The 16,327-nt window shown below is 45.5% G+C and overlaps 1 protein-coding gene across 2 annotated transcripts in view; it reads right to left on the bottom strand.

The window, feature by feature from the left end:
• Window positions 1-16,327, bottom strand: part of DTNBP1 (dystrobrevin binding protein 1) — an 85,395-nt gene that overhangs the window by 49,283 nt on the left and 19,785 nt on the right. For both annotated transcript variants that reach the window (XM_085889571.1, XM_085889572.1), the window contains exon 2: window positions 2,480-2,533. In XM_085889571.1, the coding sequence (XP_085745697.1) occupies window positions 2,480-2,533 (54 nt within the window). The remainder of the gene's footprint in view (window positions 1-2,479; window positions 2,534-16,327) is intronic.

The following is a 16,327-nucleotide window of genomic DNA, read 5'->3' as shown; positions in this document are numbered from 1 at the left end:
GGACCACTGTCAGATGTTATCGACCCAACGCATCTTTGGTCGACCTATCGAAAGACGACGTCCCTCCAGAAAACCATCCACTACAGCTACTGCCAGTCCACCGTACCGAATCACATGGCCCATCCATGCTGCCTTGCATTCCATCACATTACTACTGCTGAAACACCATCGGTTACCCATAATCTCCATTAAGCTCTCATTTGCAACACGGTCGTGCCACTTGATGTTGTGGATTTGCCCATATCTATCCGCATTCGCACCTCCTTGCTCTCAGCTAGAATATGGTTGATCAACACACCCAGGTACTTGAAAGATGTGACATGGGGGTATTGGTATTAAGCAGTATGTGATAGTGTTGTCATCTATTGTTGGCTGGCCAACCATGTATCCCATCTTTCCAGGATGGATGATTAGCCCATATCCATCTGATATGTCACCCAGGATAGCAAGCATCTCTTCTTTGTCAGCTCTGCATAGCGCCATCACGAGGTTATCGGCGTATCTGATCTCCTTTTTCAGAGATACCACTTACATTGGGTGCCTTTAGGTGTGATGTGCATTCATACCATTCCTGCATGAGGCATTCGGTGTAGAGGGGACAATGGACAGCCTTGTCACACTCCAACTGGCATCTCAAACTCAGCTGTCATCCAGAATTTCGAATGGAGCTGATCTTTTGAGTTGATGTCGAGATCCTCAAGCAGTCGCATCACATCCTTTTCCAAAATCCCACAGTTTCGTAAACATGGTTAACAGTAGAGTATGGTTGACAGAGTCAAGTGCCTTCTTATAATCAACAAAGACCAGGTGTAGAGGGCTTTTGCCTGCATAGTAAGCTTCGGCCACACCTTTCAGATGAAAGATCTCATCAGTTGTGCCCTCACCACGAGCAAAGACACATTGGGGGTCTCTTACTTCATTACTGGCAGTTATTTCCAGTCTGTATTGGCACACATTGAGAAAAATCTGACTTGCATGACTGATTAGTGCAAGCGTTCTGCAATTGCTGCACAGACCTCTGTCGATCTTTTTGTGCAAAGCAATACACACTGACTTGGTCATCGACAGCGACCACTTTATGGTATTCCAGATACGACACACTGCCTTGTGGAGGGCTTTGAAGACTTCTGGGTCCTGTGCTGCAGCTTGAAGAGCTTCCAATGGGTCATGAACTCCGGTAGCCCGATGGTTTTTCAGTGCCTGAATGGCTTTCTTGGTTTCTTCTGGTGTGATGTATTTCTTCTTCGACTGACTCAAATACCAAGCCGTTTGTGTCTTTGATGTTTACCATAGAGGCACAGGGTTTCTGAAGAAGAGCATCAGCAGTTTTGAACAGAGTTCTGGAGTTGTGATCCCGGTATGTTTGGTTCATTGTGTTAATACTTACCACCAACCATTCGTCAGGGTCCTTCTGACATGCATTCATGTTTGACTTCATTCCTCAGACCTATAAATTCTGGAATGCCTATAGCCTGCCTCTTGCGCTCAATTAGTTGAAGCGTTGTGACAGACAAATAGGGCTGTTTCTTCCAAGACGTTTGTGTGCCGCAGGTTTCAAGAGTTACATCCTGTATGGTACGTGCGATAACTTCAAGGAGAATCACCTTATGCAACATGGGATCTAACCAGCCAACAAAAGTCATCAGACATTTGTTCACACTTTAGGGTTTCAACATTTGGACATTAAGGTCACAGTCCATGTACAGCGCATAGAAAGAGACAAACAGAAGGGTACCTTTCCTCAACAAAAAACGAGCAGCCATAATTCGATCAAGGTCCTGCCGAATGTATAATGTGCACAAGGGTGGATGGCCAAATCGCACGATGATAAATCATACAGAGTCATGCATATTCCCTACGTCCTAAGAGTACTCAACGAGCATTATACAGGTATCACAAAGGCCTGTATGCATAATCACAAGCAGGGCCGACATAATAATTCAACAGTATACTATTCTAACATTAATTACAAGGACATTAGTAAACAATGGACATATACATACAGGATATGGGATTTGAATCCAGGTCCACAGCCTCGTGAGCCAGAGGTAGATATGGGAATGCTCAATGGGAAAACTCAGGGTTACTCAACTTTTCGTAGGGTCTTTGCTGAACAAGCCCAAAGTTTCTCTCGAAATGGCTTCAAGCAACAAACAGGTGGGTTAAATTTGCAGCTCCACATTTCAAGGACATACATACATTTCCAAAACAAACAAAAATAAAATAAAAGACAAGACCAGGTTTACATTTGTTATCCCAGTTGGTGCAACACCAACCGCTGCCACATCGAGATGTCACTCAGATTGCAAGTATTCAGGATTGTTCTCCTGCAGTCAAATCCCTCTCTCAATGTACCCAGATCGACCGCAAGACAAATTCTCAAAAAGGATTGTCTACAGGCTGTTTGTTATTATAATATAAACTCATAATAAATGTGTACAAAACAAAAAATTAAGAAAATTGAAAAAAAACATCTTACTGGACATGCTTCTTCAATTTTGCATCTCGGGACTTTTCACTGAGAGTTTTCAACCTGAAAGCACAAAAAAAAATAAAGGAAAGAAAAGTTAAGATCAAAGCAAAAGTGCAACACTGTACAAGCTTTCAAAATCTCTTACATATTTCAATGGCTAGTGATCTCAGACATTTTGTGCATTAAACAATGTAAAAGAGAGAAGGGCAAGGTGAGGGGTGGGAGGGTGCAAGGGAGTGTGAGGGGTTCTGTTCAGCAATCAGTGACTTTTCGATATCAGACACTCCAATAACAAATTGAGCAGATACAATAATCCCCTGATTACTGTACACGCAGATACAGTAATAGCCCGATTTCTGTCGAAAGCCGAGAACATCATGCCGAGAGCCATGCAGGGTAATGCTACCGAGGAGGTACTCTCACTCTTTTGAAGTGACTGATAAATCCACTGAGAAGGTGCTGCAGCAAACTTGAAGTAATGAATGCAAATGCTGGAAATGTGCAGCAGGAAATTAAAGTAATAAAGATTACTTTGATGGTTTTAAGGAGCTTCAAAAAGTGTTAACGGACTTCTTGGACCGACTGGCAGAGCTGGAGGATATGACCATTGATGGAATGGTCAAGAAGATTCCATTCCTGGAATGGTATACACAATATATATATATATATATATATATATATATATATATATATATATATATATATATATATATATATATATATATATATATATATATATATATATATATATATATATATATATATATATATATATATATATATACATACATTCATTTGGGTGTTCCCAAAAAATGAAAGTTTGATTTTTGCTGCTCCCTAATTTTGCCTTTGTTCCAATACCCCATAAGAACTTATAGGTCAAAAATGAACAAAATTCCATGATATTTAGGGGTTCCTCAAGTTGGCACAATTATGTCCATTATGGAGAGGGCATTTTGCACTGCAATGTCAAAAAGCTCATCTAGGTCTCCTTGGAAAAACTCTTCTTTCATCCTATATGACTGCTGTGGTTTTTGACGATTCTTTTTCAGCTCTTGATATAGATGATACAGCTTCATCACCCTTTCCTGACATTTGTCCAGTCGCTGGATGGGAATCCGGGCCTTTTCCCAAAGTGCCGAAACAGTCTCAATGGTCCGCTTTGCACTTTCCTTAATAGTACTTCCATGCTCCGTGTGGTGGTATCACAAATTGCACAGAACTGCTCCGTTAGTTGGCAAGCCAGAACAGTGAATATCTGCTGTAGGTTTGCCAACCAACCATACTGACAAAGAACTCCTTGTGGTGCTTGCAGTTGCCATGACACAATCTGAAAAAGGAAGGTATGTAAATTTCAATGAAAATATCAAACAACCATATTAATTGTGAAGTGTACTGCGTTGTGCACATTCGACGACAAGTTATCAGTTACAGTTTGGCAAATTTCAACAATATTGTGCCAACTTGAGGAACCCCTAAGCATCGTCCAATCTGCTTCATATTTGGTGTGTTTGTTTCTACTGTCAAATGGAACAAAGGCACACTCAGGGAGCATGAATATTCATACTTTTATTTTTTACCCCCTATTATGAAGTACCCTAATATGTATATGTATATGTATATATATATATATATATATATATATATATACATACATTGTTGCGGGTCGGGGGTCGGGTGAGAAGACCACGAGGTGGGGTAAGCTATCTCGGTTACCACCAGACTCATAGGAATTGTAGGCCATTGCGCACGGATAATTCCGTGACGCGGCGGGTCGCTTAACCAACCGTGAACGCCAATAACTCAACCGCGTGACCTGGGGTACTCCCGTCTATGGGTTACCTAATAAATCACGCGATTTAATTACCAGGGATCACGCCCTCGGTACGCCTTGTCCGAACCGGATCACTCTACCGGATCGGATCACTTTTCCGGATCGGATACAGCCGAGCGACACGTGCTGGAAGAAGGGGCGGGAAGCGAGGGCGGGGCACCTGGGCTATAAAGCGAGCACGTGGAAACGTCGAGTTGGAGTTGTGGAGGTCTGGGAGCGGAGTCGAGCTACAGTCTGGGAGTTACGGTCTGGGAGTTGAGTTGTGTCAGTCAGTCGGTGGAGGGTGGTGGAGTTGGGGAAAAAGAGTCGCCAGCAGTAAGAAGAGTGTGGAGGAGAGGGAAGAGAGTTGTGTCAGAGTTGTGGGCAGTGTGTGGAGCCGCGGTGAGGAGCTGGAGAGATCGGAGAGCAGTGGAGCCAAGGCGCGCGGCCTGCCGTATCGTGCCTAACCGTGGGTAGCTGAGAGGGGACGTCGTGGGTCACCCTCGCGAGTCACCACGAGGGTGAAGGTAACCAGCCCGGCCTCTCGGAGCTTTTGCGATCTCCACAGCTCTGTGATTCATAAAGACCCCAAGAGGTCCAGTCTACCCCGTTGTCTTTGATGAGGTTTTTCCTTTGTTTCTTTGCATAAACGATGTGGCGCCGTGTCTACTAATTAGTAAAAACTGTTCAGTGATTGTGTAGAACAGTTGTAGTTCTCCTGTCATGCCTGTTTGACTAGTATAATTGCATACGTGCATGCCGGCATACATGCTTTATTATAATAAATGTCCTTGTGTGAATGTAAACCTGTTCGTTGCGTCCTTTCCCTCAATTGAACTGCCGTATTGCATTCGGAATAGTAGTTGGTTTTTAAATGATCGATAATAGAATCGGGTCCGATGGGGCCTCGCAATAATACCCCGCTCGGTTATCCCAAAAGGAAGCAAGCTGCTGAAGCGGCTCGTTTCAAGCGGGCCCCGTTGAGGTACAGTCTCTCGGTAGTCTGCCCGCGCGATTAATTCGGTATATCGACAATTCGGCGATTGACCCTGTAGCGCGGGTAGAGTGTTTACTAGGCTGTGGTGTGCATCCAAAACACACCCATAGCGGGATTTCGGCGTTTGATCCAGAAAGCTACGACTAGATTGTCCGTTCGGTGGGCGAGAAGCGGTCGTCCGCACGCCGGTGGGCGAGAATCTACAACAATGTATATATATATATATATATATATATATATATATATATATATATATATATATATATATATATATATATATATATATATATATATATATATATAAAATCGGGATGCATCAATGGCTGCACATTCAGAAGTGATGACATCTTGTTTTAAATTATTTGGTTGTCTTCATTACAGCTGTAATCTATCTGATATCAGATTTATGTTGCTTCTGCTCCTAAAAAATAAAACCATGCTAAACAAACTTGTTACGATCAACTAGAATATAAGACCCATCTCTTCTTCGATTATATGTGCAATTCCTATGTTCCTGATTGTAATTGGAATACCAGTTTTTTATGTGTGTCAAACCTGCTAACCACATTTCTTACCTTTTAATCACACCAATTCAGAAGATTCTGAAAATATTATTCTTAATTTACAATCTAATGACAATGTAAAGTGTAAACAAATCAACTGACAAATTTGCGATTTGATCTGTTTACATTCCAGGACAAGTGTTTGGGTAAAGAAGAACGAGACCCAGACATAAAAAAAAAATTCTGAAAAATATTTAGGATTTCCAATATTATAATATCGACCAATTTGTTGATCAATTTAGTCACGTAGACCAGACCCTAAGAGCATTTTTTCTTGTAGACACTTTAATTCGAGAAATCTCCAAAAGAATATCGACTATTGTCGATTTTGCAAATCTTCTGAACTTTCCATTTAATGTTGTTGGTGTCTCTGAGACATGGCTTAAAGATACCAACACATTATTACAGATTACAAATTATTCATTCGTATGTAAAAATCGGTGCGAGAATGGTGGTGGAGGTGTAGCAATGTACATCCAAAACACAATTATGCAATTTCAATATGATGTGACCTAGTTCTAAATGACACCTTATGCAATTCATTATTTATTGAAATTGATAAAAAAAATATGGAAAAAACAAAAACAAAACAAAACCCAACATAGTTGGAATGATTTACAAACCACCAAAATGTTAATTATGATCATTTATAAATGCATTCGATATATTAATGAATGTTCTTAGAAAATAAATCCTTGTTTATTATGGGTGATTTCAACATAATGGAAATAACTCGACTCAATACTTAATCAATTCACTAATTAGTAACTTTTATTTACCCTTAATCAATAGATCAACTCATGTCATGAGATCCACAGCTACAGTGATTGATAATTAATATATTAACCAATCAATATGAGATACCAATAACCAGTGGTGTGTTTTATTGTGATATAACCAATCATTTACCTGTTTCAAATTACAATTTTAAATTATACTGGCCATCTTTAAAAAGGTGCGGAAACTAATACTTTCACTTCATATAGACTCGTTAATTCTACAAATTCTGATCAATTTATGGAGTTAGAAGAAACAAATTGGAAGGATATTTGGTCACTTGAGGACCATAATGAAGCTTATAATACATTTGAATTAAGATTACGAGACTTGTATGATAAATGCTTCCCAATTTGTAATTCTAAAAACAAAACTGTAAAATTAAAATCTTTGATGACTGACGGGTTGTTAAAATCGATTCGGTACAAGATGAGGTTGTACAAAAAAAATTCCTTCATAAACCTTCAACTGATAACGAATCCAAATTCAAACAATTTTGAAATAAGCTGAATTTGTTGATTAGGCTTGGGATCCTAGGGTCCTGAGTTTGAGCCCTGTTTTTCCACTGAATTAACACCAGGGGGTTGACTCAGCCTGTCGTCCTTCCGAGATTGGTGATAATAAGCACCAGTACACTGGTAATCTGCAAGCACCAGTACACTGGTAAGGCACTGCATCAGCAGCGTAGCTGCGCCCCTAACGAATGATGCAACCAGCAGCCAAAAAGGCAGCACACGATGGGAACCCCACAAATGAAGTGGAAGACTGTGATATTGTTTGTTCATTTAAAAATAGTAAGACCCCTGGTGTGGATGAACTGAGTCAGAAAGTAATTAAATCAGTTATTGTGCACATTAGTAATCCATTATGTCATCTCTTCAATTTATCTTTAAACAAAGGCATTTTCCCTTGCAAATTGAAACTCAAAGGTCACACCGATTTTCAAAAGTGGAGGGGGGGGGGACAAATTGCAGAACCATAATCAGTTCTTCCAAACTTAATTGCATAAACAAGGCCATCATCCGCAGATGGATGGAATACTACTCGCCACTCTGGGCTGGCATCACTGCCTCACACCTTGCTCAGCTTGACACTATGGAAACCAAGGCCTTCAAGATGATTGGAATCTCCTACGATGAAGCTGAGTCTGTTGTCCGATGTCTTTTGAAATCACAGGCAGGGAGGTGGTCTCTCTGTCTTCTACCACCTTCTTTCTGATCCTGCACCCTTTGCCATTTCTGTATTTTGTCCCTACCCCAAGGTTTCTACAGGGCACACACATTCTGCCAGTAACCCTACTCTGGTGAAACTCCCAAAATCTCTTAGGTCATCCTCCATTAACCCTCCCCAAGGTCACCAATTTCCGAGTTTTCAGTTTTTCTTTTCACTTCTGTGTTTGAGAGTGTGTGGCTGTATCCATGTTGTGCACAGTTTATGCCCCCACCCTTTGCTATCATATATCCCTTATTTCTCCTTCAACCCTACTGTTGCCGTGTCTCTGTGTCTCTCTGTGTCTCTCTGTGTCTCTCTGTGTCTCTCTGTGTCTGTCTGTGTCTGTGTCTGTGTCTCTCTGTGTCTCTCTCTGTGTCTGTCTGTGTCTGTGTCTGTGTCTGTCTGTGTCTGTCTGTGTCTGTGTCTGTGTCTCTCTGTGTCTCTCTCTGTGTCTGTCTCTCTGTGTCTCTGTCTCTCTGTGTCTCTGTCTCTCTGTGTCTCTGTCTCTCTGTGTCTCTGTCTCTCTGTGTCTCTCTCTGTGTCTGTCTGTGTCTGTGTCTGTCTGTGTCTCTCTGAGTCTCGCTGTGTCACTGAGTGTCTCTTTGTCTGTGTCTGTCTCTCTGTCTCTCTGTCTCTCTGTGTCTCTGTGTCTCTGTGTCTCTGTGTCTCTGTGTCTCTGTGTCTATGTGTCTCTGTGTCCCCGTGTCCCCGTGTATCTGTGTCTCTGTCTCTCTGTCTCTCTGTCTGTGTCTGTCTCTGTCTCTGTCTGTGTCTCTCTGTGTCTCTGTCTGTCCGTGTCTCTCTGTCTCTCTGTGTCTCTCTCTCTGTGTCTGTCTGTGTCTGTCTGTCTCTGTCTCTGTGTCTCTGTCTCTGTGTCTCTGTCTCTGTGTCTCTGTCTCTGTGTCTCTGTCTCTGTGTGTCTGTCTCTGTCTCTGTGTGTCTGTCTCTGTCTCTGTCTCTCTGTGTCTCTGTCTCTCTGTGTCTCTGTCTCTCTGTGTCTCTGTCTCTCTGTGTCTCTGTCTCTCTGTGTCTCTGTCTCTCTGTGTCTCTGTCTCTCTGTGTCTCTGTCTCTCTGTGTCTCTGTCTCTCTGTGTCTCTGTCTCTCTGTGTCTCTGTCTCTCTGTGTCTCTGTCTCTCTGTGTCTGTGTCTCTGTCTCTCTGTGTCTCTGTCTCTCTGTGTCTCTGTCTCTCTGTGTCTCTGTCTCTCTGTGTGTCTGACTCTCTGTGTCTCTGTCTGTCTCTGTCTCTGTGTCTCTCTCTCTGTCTCTCTGTGTCTCTGTCTCTCTGTGTCTCTGTCTCTCTGTGTCTCTGTCTCTCTGTGTCTCTGTGTCTGTGTCTCTGTCTCTCTGTGTCTCTGTCTCTCTGTGTCTCTGTCTCTCTGTGTCTCTGTCTCTCTGTGTCTCTGTCTCTCTGTGTCTCTGTCTCTCTGTGTCTGTGTCTCTCTGTGTCTGTGTCTCTCTGTCTCTCTCTGTCTCTCTCTGTCTCTCTCTGTCTCTCTCTGTCTCTCTCTGTCTCTCTCTGTCTCTCTCTGTCTCTCTCTGTCTCTCTCTGTCTCTCTCTGTCTCTCTCTGTCTCTCTCTGTCTCTCTCTGTCTCTCTCTGTCTCTCTCTGTCTCTCTCTGTCTCTCTCTGTCTCTCTCTGTCTCTCTCTGTCTCTCTCTGTCTCTCTCTGTCTCTCTCTGTCTCTCTCTGTCTCTCTCTGTCTCTCTCTGTCTCTCTCTGTCTCTCTCTGTCTCTCTCTGTCTCTCTGTCTCTCTCTGTCTCTCTGTCTCTCTCTGTCTCTCTGTCTCTCTGTCTCTCTGTCTCTCTGTCTCTCTGTCTCTCTGTCTCTCTGTCTCTCTGTCTCTCTGTCTCTCTGTCTCTCTGTCTCTCTGTGTCTGTGTCTGTGTCTGTGTCTGTGTCTGTGTCTGTGTCTGTGTCTGTGTCTCTGTCTCTCTGTGTCTCTGTGTCTCTGTGTCTCTGTCTCTCTGTCTCTCTGTCTCTCTGTCTCTCTGTGTCTCTGTGTCTCTGTCTCTCTGTCTCTCTGTGTCTCTGTCTCTCTGTCTCTCTGTGTCTCTGTGTCTCTGTCTCTCTGTCTCTCTGTCTCTCTGTGTCTCTGTGTCTCTGTGTCTCTCTGTGTCTCTCTGTGTCTCTGTGTCTCTCTGTCTCTCTGTCTCTCTGTGTCTCTGTCTCTCTGTGTCTCTGTCTCTCTGTGTCTCTGTCTCTCTGTGTCTCTGTCTCTCTGTGTCTCTGTCTCTCTGTCTCTCTGTCTCTCTGTCTCTCTGTGTCTCTGTCTCTCTGTGTCTCTCTGTGTCTCTCTGTGTCTCTCTTTGTCTCTCTGTCTCTCTGTCTCTCTGTCTCTCTGTGTCTCTCTGTGTCTCTCTGTGTCTCTCTGTGTCTCTCTGTGTCTCTCTGTGACTCTCTGTCTCTCTGTGTCTCTGTGTCTCTGTGTCTCTGTGTCTCTCTGTGTCTCTCTGTGTCTCTGTGTCTCTCTGTGTCTCTCTGTGTCTCTCTGTGTCTCTCTGTGTCTCTCTGTGTCTCTCTGTGTCTCTCTGTGTCTCTCTGTGTCTCTCTGTGTCTCTCTGTGTCTCTCTGTGTCTCTCTGTGTCTCTCTGTGTCTCTGTCTCTCTGTCTCTCTGTGTCTCTCTGTGTCTCTCTGTGTCTCTCTGTGTCTCTCTGTGTCTCTCTGTCTCTCTGTGTCTCTCTGTGTCTCTCTGTCTCTCTGTGTCTCTCTGTCTCTCTGTGTCTCTCTGTCTCTCTGTGTCTCTCTGTCTCTCTGTGTCTCTCTGTCTCTCTGTGTCTCTCTGTCTCTCTGTGTCTCTGTGTCTCTCTGTCTCTCTGTGTCTCTCTGTCTCTCTGTGTCTCTCTGTCTCTCTGTCTCTCTGTGTCTCTCTGTCTCTCTGTCTCTCTGTGTCTCTCTGTCTCTCTGTGTCTCTCTGTCTCTGTGTCTCTCTGTCTCTCTGTCTCTCTGTCTCTCTGTCTCTCTGTCTCTCTGTCTCTCTGTCTCTCTGTCTCTCTGTCTCTCTGTCTCTCTGTCTCTCTGTCTCTCTGTCTCTCTGTCTCTCTGTCTCTCTGTCTCTCTGTGTCTCTGTCTCTCTGTCTCTCTGTGTCTCTCTGTCTCTCTGTGTCTCTCTGTCTCTCTGTGTCTCTCTGTCTCTCTGTCTCTCTGTCTCTCTGTCTCTCTGTCTCTCTGTCTCTCTGTCTCTCTGTCTCTCTGTCTCTCTGTCTCTCTGTCTCTCTGTGTCTCTGTCTCTCTGTCTCTCTGTGTCTCTGTCTCTCTGTGTCTCTGTCTCTGTCTCTCTGTGTCTCTGTCTCTCTGTCTCTCTGTCTCTCTGTCTCTCTGTGTCTCTGTGTCTCTGTGTCTCTGTCTCTCTGTCTCTCTGTCTCTCTGTGTCTCTCTGTCTCTCTGTGTCTCTCTGTGTCTCTCTGTCTCTCTGTGTCTCTCTGTGTCTCTCTGTGTCTCTGTGTCTCTCTGTGTCTCTCTGTGTCTCTCTGTCTCTCTGTCTCTCTGTCTCTCTGTCTCTCTGTCTCTCTGTCTCTCTGTCTCTCTGTGTCTGTCTGTCTCTCTGTCTCTCTGTGTCTGTCTGTCTCTCTGTCTCTCTGTGTCTCTCTGTCTCTCTGTCTCTCTGTCTCTCTGTCTCTCTGTCTCTCTGTCTCTCTGTCTCTCTGTGTCTCTGTGTCTCTGTGTCTCTGTCTCTCTGTGTCTCTGTCTCTCTGTGTCTCTGTCTCTCTGTGTCTCTGTGTCTCTGTGTCTCTGTCTCTCTGTCTCTCTGTGTCTCTGTCTCTCTGTGTCTCTGTCTCTCTGTGTCTCTGTCTCTCTGTGTCTCTGTCTCTCTGTGTCTCTGTCTCTCTGTGTCTCTGTCTCTCTGTGTCTCTGTCTCTCTGTCTCTCTGTCTCTCTGTCCCTCTGTGTCTCTGTGTCTCTGTCTCTCTGTCTCTCTGTCTCTCTGTGTCTCTCTGTGTCTCTCTGTGTCTCTCTGTGTCTCTCTGTCTCTCTGTCTCTCTGTCTCTCTGTCTCTCTGTCTCTGTGTCTCTCTGTCTCTCTGTGTCTCTGTCTCTCTCTGTCTCTCTGTGTGTCTCTGTCTCTCTCTGTCTCTCTGTGTCTCTCTGTGTCTCTGTGTCTCTGTGTCTCTCTGTGTCTCTCTGTCTCTCTGTGTCTCTCTGTCTCTCTGTGTCTCTCTGTCTCTCTGTCTCTCTGTGTCTCTGTGTCTCTCTGTCTCTCTGTGTCTCTCTGTCTCTCTGTCTCTCTCTGTCTCTCTGTCTCTCTGTCTCTCTGTCTCTCTGTCTCTCTGTCTCTCTGTCTCTCTGTCTCTCTGTCTCTCTGTCTCTCTGTCTCTCTGTGTCTCTGTGTCTCTGTCTCTCTGTCTCTCTGTGTCTCTGTCTCTGTCTCTCTGTGTCTCTGTGTCTCTGTGTCTCTGTCTCTCTGTCTCTCTGTGTCTCTGTGTCTCTGTGTCTCTGTGTCTCTGTCTCTCTGTCTCTCTGTGTCTCTCTGTCTCTCTGTGTCTCTCTGTCTCTCTGTGTCTCTCTGTCTCTCTGTGTCTCTCTGTCTCTCTGTGTCTCTGTGTCTCTCTGTGTCTCTCTGTGTCTCTCTGTGTCTCTCTGTCTCTCTGTCTCTCTGTGTCTCTGTCTCTCTGTCTCTCTGTGTCTCTGTCTCTCTGTGTCTCTCTGTGTCTCTGCCTCTCTGTCTCTCTGTCTCTCTGTCTCTCTGTCTCTCTGTCTCTCTGTCTCTCTGTCTCTCTGTGTCTCTGTGTCTCTGTGTCTCTGTGTCTCTGTGTCTCTGTGTCTCTGTGTCTCTGTGTCTCTGTCTCTCTGTGTCTCTGTCTCTCTGTCTCTCTGTCTCTCTGTCTCTCTGTCTCTCTGTCTCTCTGTCTCTCTGTCTCTCTGTGTCTCTGTGTCTCTCTGTCTCTCTGTCTCTCTGTCTCTCTGTGTCTCTGTGTCTCTGTGTCTCTGTCTCTCTGTCTCTCTGTCTCTCTGTGTCTGTGTCTCTCTGTCTCTGTGTCTCTGTGTCTCTCTGTCTCTCTGTCTCTCTGTGTCTCTGTGTCTCTGTGTCTCTGTCTCTCTGTGTCTCTGTCTCTCTGTGTCTCTGTCTCTCTGTCTCTCTGTCTCTCTGTCTCTCTGTCTCTCTGTCTCTCTGTCTCTCTGTCTCTCTGTCTCTCTGTCTCTCTGTCTCTCTGTCTCTCTGTCTCTCTGTCTCTCTGTCTCTCTGTCTCTCTGTCTCTCTGTGTCTCTGTGTCTCTGTGTCTCTGTCTCTCTGTGTCTCTGTGTCTCTGTCTCTCTGTGTCTCTGTGTCTCTGTGTCTCTGTCTCTCTGTCTCTCTGTGTCTCTGTCTCTCTGTCTCTCTGTCTCTCTGTCTCTCTGTGTCTCTGTCTCTCTGTGTCTCTGTCTCTCTGTGTCTCTGTCTCTCTGTGTCTCTGTCTCTCTGTCTCTCTGTCTCTCTGTCTCTCTGTGTCTCTGTGTCTCTGTCTCTCTGTGTCTCTCTGTGTCTCTCTGTGTCTCTCTGTGTCTCTCTGTGTCTCTCTGTGTCTCTCTGTGTCTCTCTGTGTCTCTCTGTGTCTCTCTGTGTCTCTCTGTGTCTCTCTGTGTCTCTCTGTGTCTCTCTGTGTCTCTCTGTGTCTCTCTGTGTCTCTCTGTGTCTCTCTGTGTCTCTCTGTGTCTCTGTCTCTCTGTGTCTCTGTCTCTCTGTGTCTCTGTCTCTCTGTGTCTCTGTCTCTCTGTGTCTCTGTCTCTCTGTGTCTCTGTCTCTCTGTGTCTCTGTCTCTCTGTGTCTCTGTCTCTCTGTGTCTCTGTCTCTCTGTGTCTCTGTCTCTCTGTGTCTCTGTCTCTCTGTGTCTCTGTCTCTCTGTGTCTCTGTCTCTCTGTGTCTCTGTCTCTCTGTGTCTCTGTCTCTCTGTGTCTCTGTCTCTCTGTGTCTCTGTCTCTCTGTGTCTCTGTCTCTCTGTGTCTCTGTCTCTCTGTGTCTCTGTCTCTCTGTGTCTCTGTGTCTCTGTCTCTCTGTCTCTCTGTCTCTCTGTGTCTCTGTCTCTCTGTGTCTCTGTCTCTCTGTGTCTCTGTGTCTCTGTCTCTCTGTCTCTCTGTGTCTCTGTGTCTCTGTCTCTCTGTGTCTCTGTCTCTCTGTGTCTCTGTCTCTCTGTGTCTCTGTCTCTCTGTGTCTCTGTGTCTCTGTGTCTCTGTGTCTCTGTGTCTCTGTGTCTCTGTGTCTCTGTCTCTCTGTGTCTCTGTCTCTCTGTCTCTCTGTGTCTCTGTCTCTCTGTGTCTCTGTCTCTCTGTGTCTCTGTCTCTCTGTGTCTCTGTGTCTCTGTGTCTCTGTGTCTCTGTGTCTCTGTCTCTCTGTGTCTCTGTGTCTCTGTCTCTCTGTGTCTCTGTCTCTCTGTGTCTCTGTGTCTCTGTCTCTCTGTCTCTCTGTGTCTCTGTGTCTCTGTGTCTCTGTCTCTCTGTCTCTCTGTGTCTCTGTCTCTCTGTGTCTCTGTGTCTCTCTGTGTCTCTGTCTCTCTGTCTCTCTGTGTCTCTGTGTCTCTCTGTGTCTCTCTGTGTCTCTCTGTGTCTCTCTGTGTCTCTCTGTGTCTCTCTCTGTCTCTCTCTGTCTCTCTGTGTCTCTCTGTGTCTCTCTGTGTCTCTCTCTGTCTCTCTCTGTCTCTCTCTGTCTCTCTCTGTCTCTCTCTGTCTCTCTCTGTGTCTCTCTGTCTCTCTGTGTCTCTCTGTCTCTCTGTCTCTCTGTCTCTCTGTCTCTCTGTCTCTCTGTCTCTCTGTCTCTCTGTCTCTCTGTGTCTCTGTCTCTCTGTGTCTCTGTCTCTCTGTCTCTCTGTGTCTCTGTCTCTCTGTGTCTCTGTCTCTCTGTGTCTCTGTCTCTCTGTGTCTCTGTCTCTCTGTCTCTCTGTGTCTCTGTCTCTCTGTGTCTCTGTGTCTCTGTCTCTCTGTGTCTCTGTCTCTCTGTGTCTCTGTGTCTCTCTGTCTCTCTGTGTCTCTCTGTCTCTCTGTCTCTCTGTGTCTCTCTGTCTCTCTGTGTCTCTCTGTGTCTGTGTGTCTCTCTGTGTCTCCCTGTGTCTCTCTGTCTCTCTCTGTCTCCCTGTGTCTCTCTGTCTCTCTGTGTCTCTGCCTCTCTGTGCCTCTGTCCCTCTCTCTCTCTGTGTCTCTGTCTCTCTGTGTCTCTCTGTCTCTCTGTGTCTCTCTGTCTCTCTGTGTCTCTCTGTCTCTCTGTGTCTCTCTGTCTCTCTGTGTCTCTCTGTCTCTCTGTCTCTCTGTGTCTCTCTGTGTCTCTCTGTCTCTCTGTCTCTCTGTCTCTCTGTCTCTCTGTCTCTCTGTCTCTCTGTCTCTCTGTCTCTCTGTCTCTCTGTGTCTCTGTCTCTCTGTCTCTCTGTGTCTCTGTGTCTCTGTGTCTCTGTCTCTCTGTGTCTCTGTCTCTCTGTGTCTCTGTCTCTCTGTGTCTCTGTCTCTCTGTGTCTCTGTCTCTCTGTGTCTCTGTCTCTCTGTGTCTCTGTCTCTCTGTGTCTCTGTCTCTCTGTGTCTCTGTCTCTCTGTGTCTCTGTCTCTCTGTGTCTCTGTCTCTCTGTGTCTCTGTCTCTCTGTGTCGCTGTGCCTCTGTGTCTCTGTCTCTCTGTGTGTCTGTCTCTCTGTCTCTCTGTCTCTCTGTCTCTCTGTCTCTCTGTCTCTCTGTCTCTCTGTCTCTCTGTGTCTCTGTGTCTCTGTGTCTCTGTGTCTCTGTGTCTCTGTCTCTCTGTCTCTCTGTGTCTCTGTGTCTCTGTCTCTCTGTCTCTCTGTGTCTCTGTGTCTCTGTGTCTCTGTCTCTCTGTGTCTCTGTCTCTCTGTGTCTCTGTCTCTCTGTCTCTCTGTCTCTCTGTCTCTCTGTCTCTCTGTGTCTCTGTCTCTCTGTGTCTCTGTGTCTCTGTGTCTCTGTGTCTCTGTCTCTCTGTCTCTCTGTCTCTCTGTCTCTCTGTCTCTCTGTGTCTCTGTGTCTCTGTGTCTCTGTGTCTCTGTCTCTCTGTGTCTCTGTCTCTCTGTCTCTCTGTGTCTCTGTCTCTCTGTGTCTCTGTGTCTCTGTGTCTCTGTGTCTCTGTGTCTCTGTGTCTCTGTCTCTCTGTCTCTCTGTCTCTCTGTGTCTCTGTGTCTCTGTGTCTCTGTCTCTCTGTCTCTCTGTCTCTCTGTCTCTCTGTCTCTCTGTGTCTCTGTGTCTCTGTCTCTCTGTGTCTCTGTCTCTCTGTGTCTCTGTCTCTCTGTCTCTCTGTCTCTCTGTGTCTCTGTGTCTCTGTGTCTCTGTCTCTCTGTCTCTCTGTCTCTCTGTGTCTCTGTCTCTCTGTGTCTCTGTGTCTCTGTCTCTCTGTGTCTCTGTCTCTCTGTGTCTCTGTCTCTCTGTGTCTCTGTCTCTCTGTGTCTCTGTGTCTCTGTGTCTCTGTCTCTCTGTCTCTCTGTCTCTCTGTGTCTCTGTCTCTCTGTGTCTCTGTCTCTCTGTGTCTCTGTCTCTCTGTGTCTCTGTGTCTCTGTGTCTCTGTGTCTCTGTGTCTCTGTGTCTCTGTGTCTCTGT

The sequence above is a fragment of the Eptatretus burgeri genome, chromosome 7 (assembly GCF_056783735.1).
Source record: "Eptatretus burgeri isolate ZD-2024b chromosome 7, Ebu_testis_v1, whole genome shotgun sequence".
NCBI lineage: Eukaryota > Metazoa > Chordata > Myxini > Myxiniformes > Myxinidae > Eptatretus > Eptatretus burgeri.
This window is presented reverse-complemented; position numbering and strand designations above follow the sequence as displayed.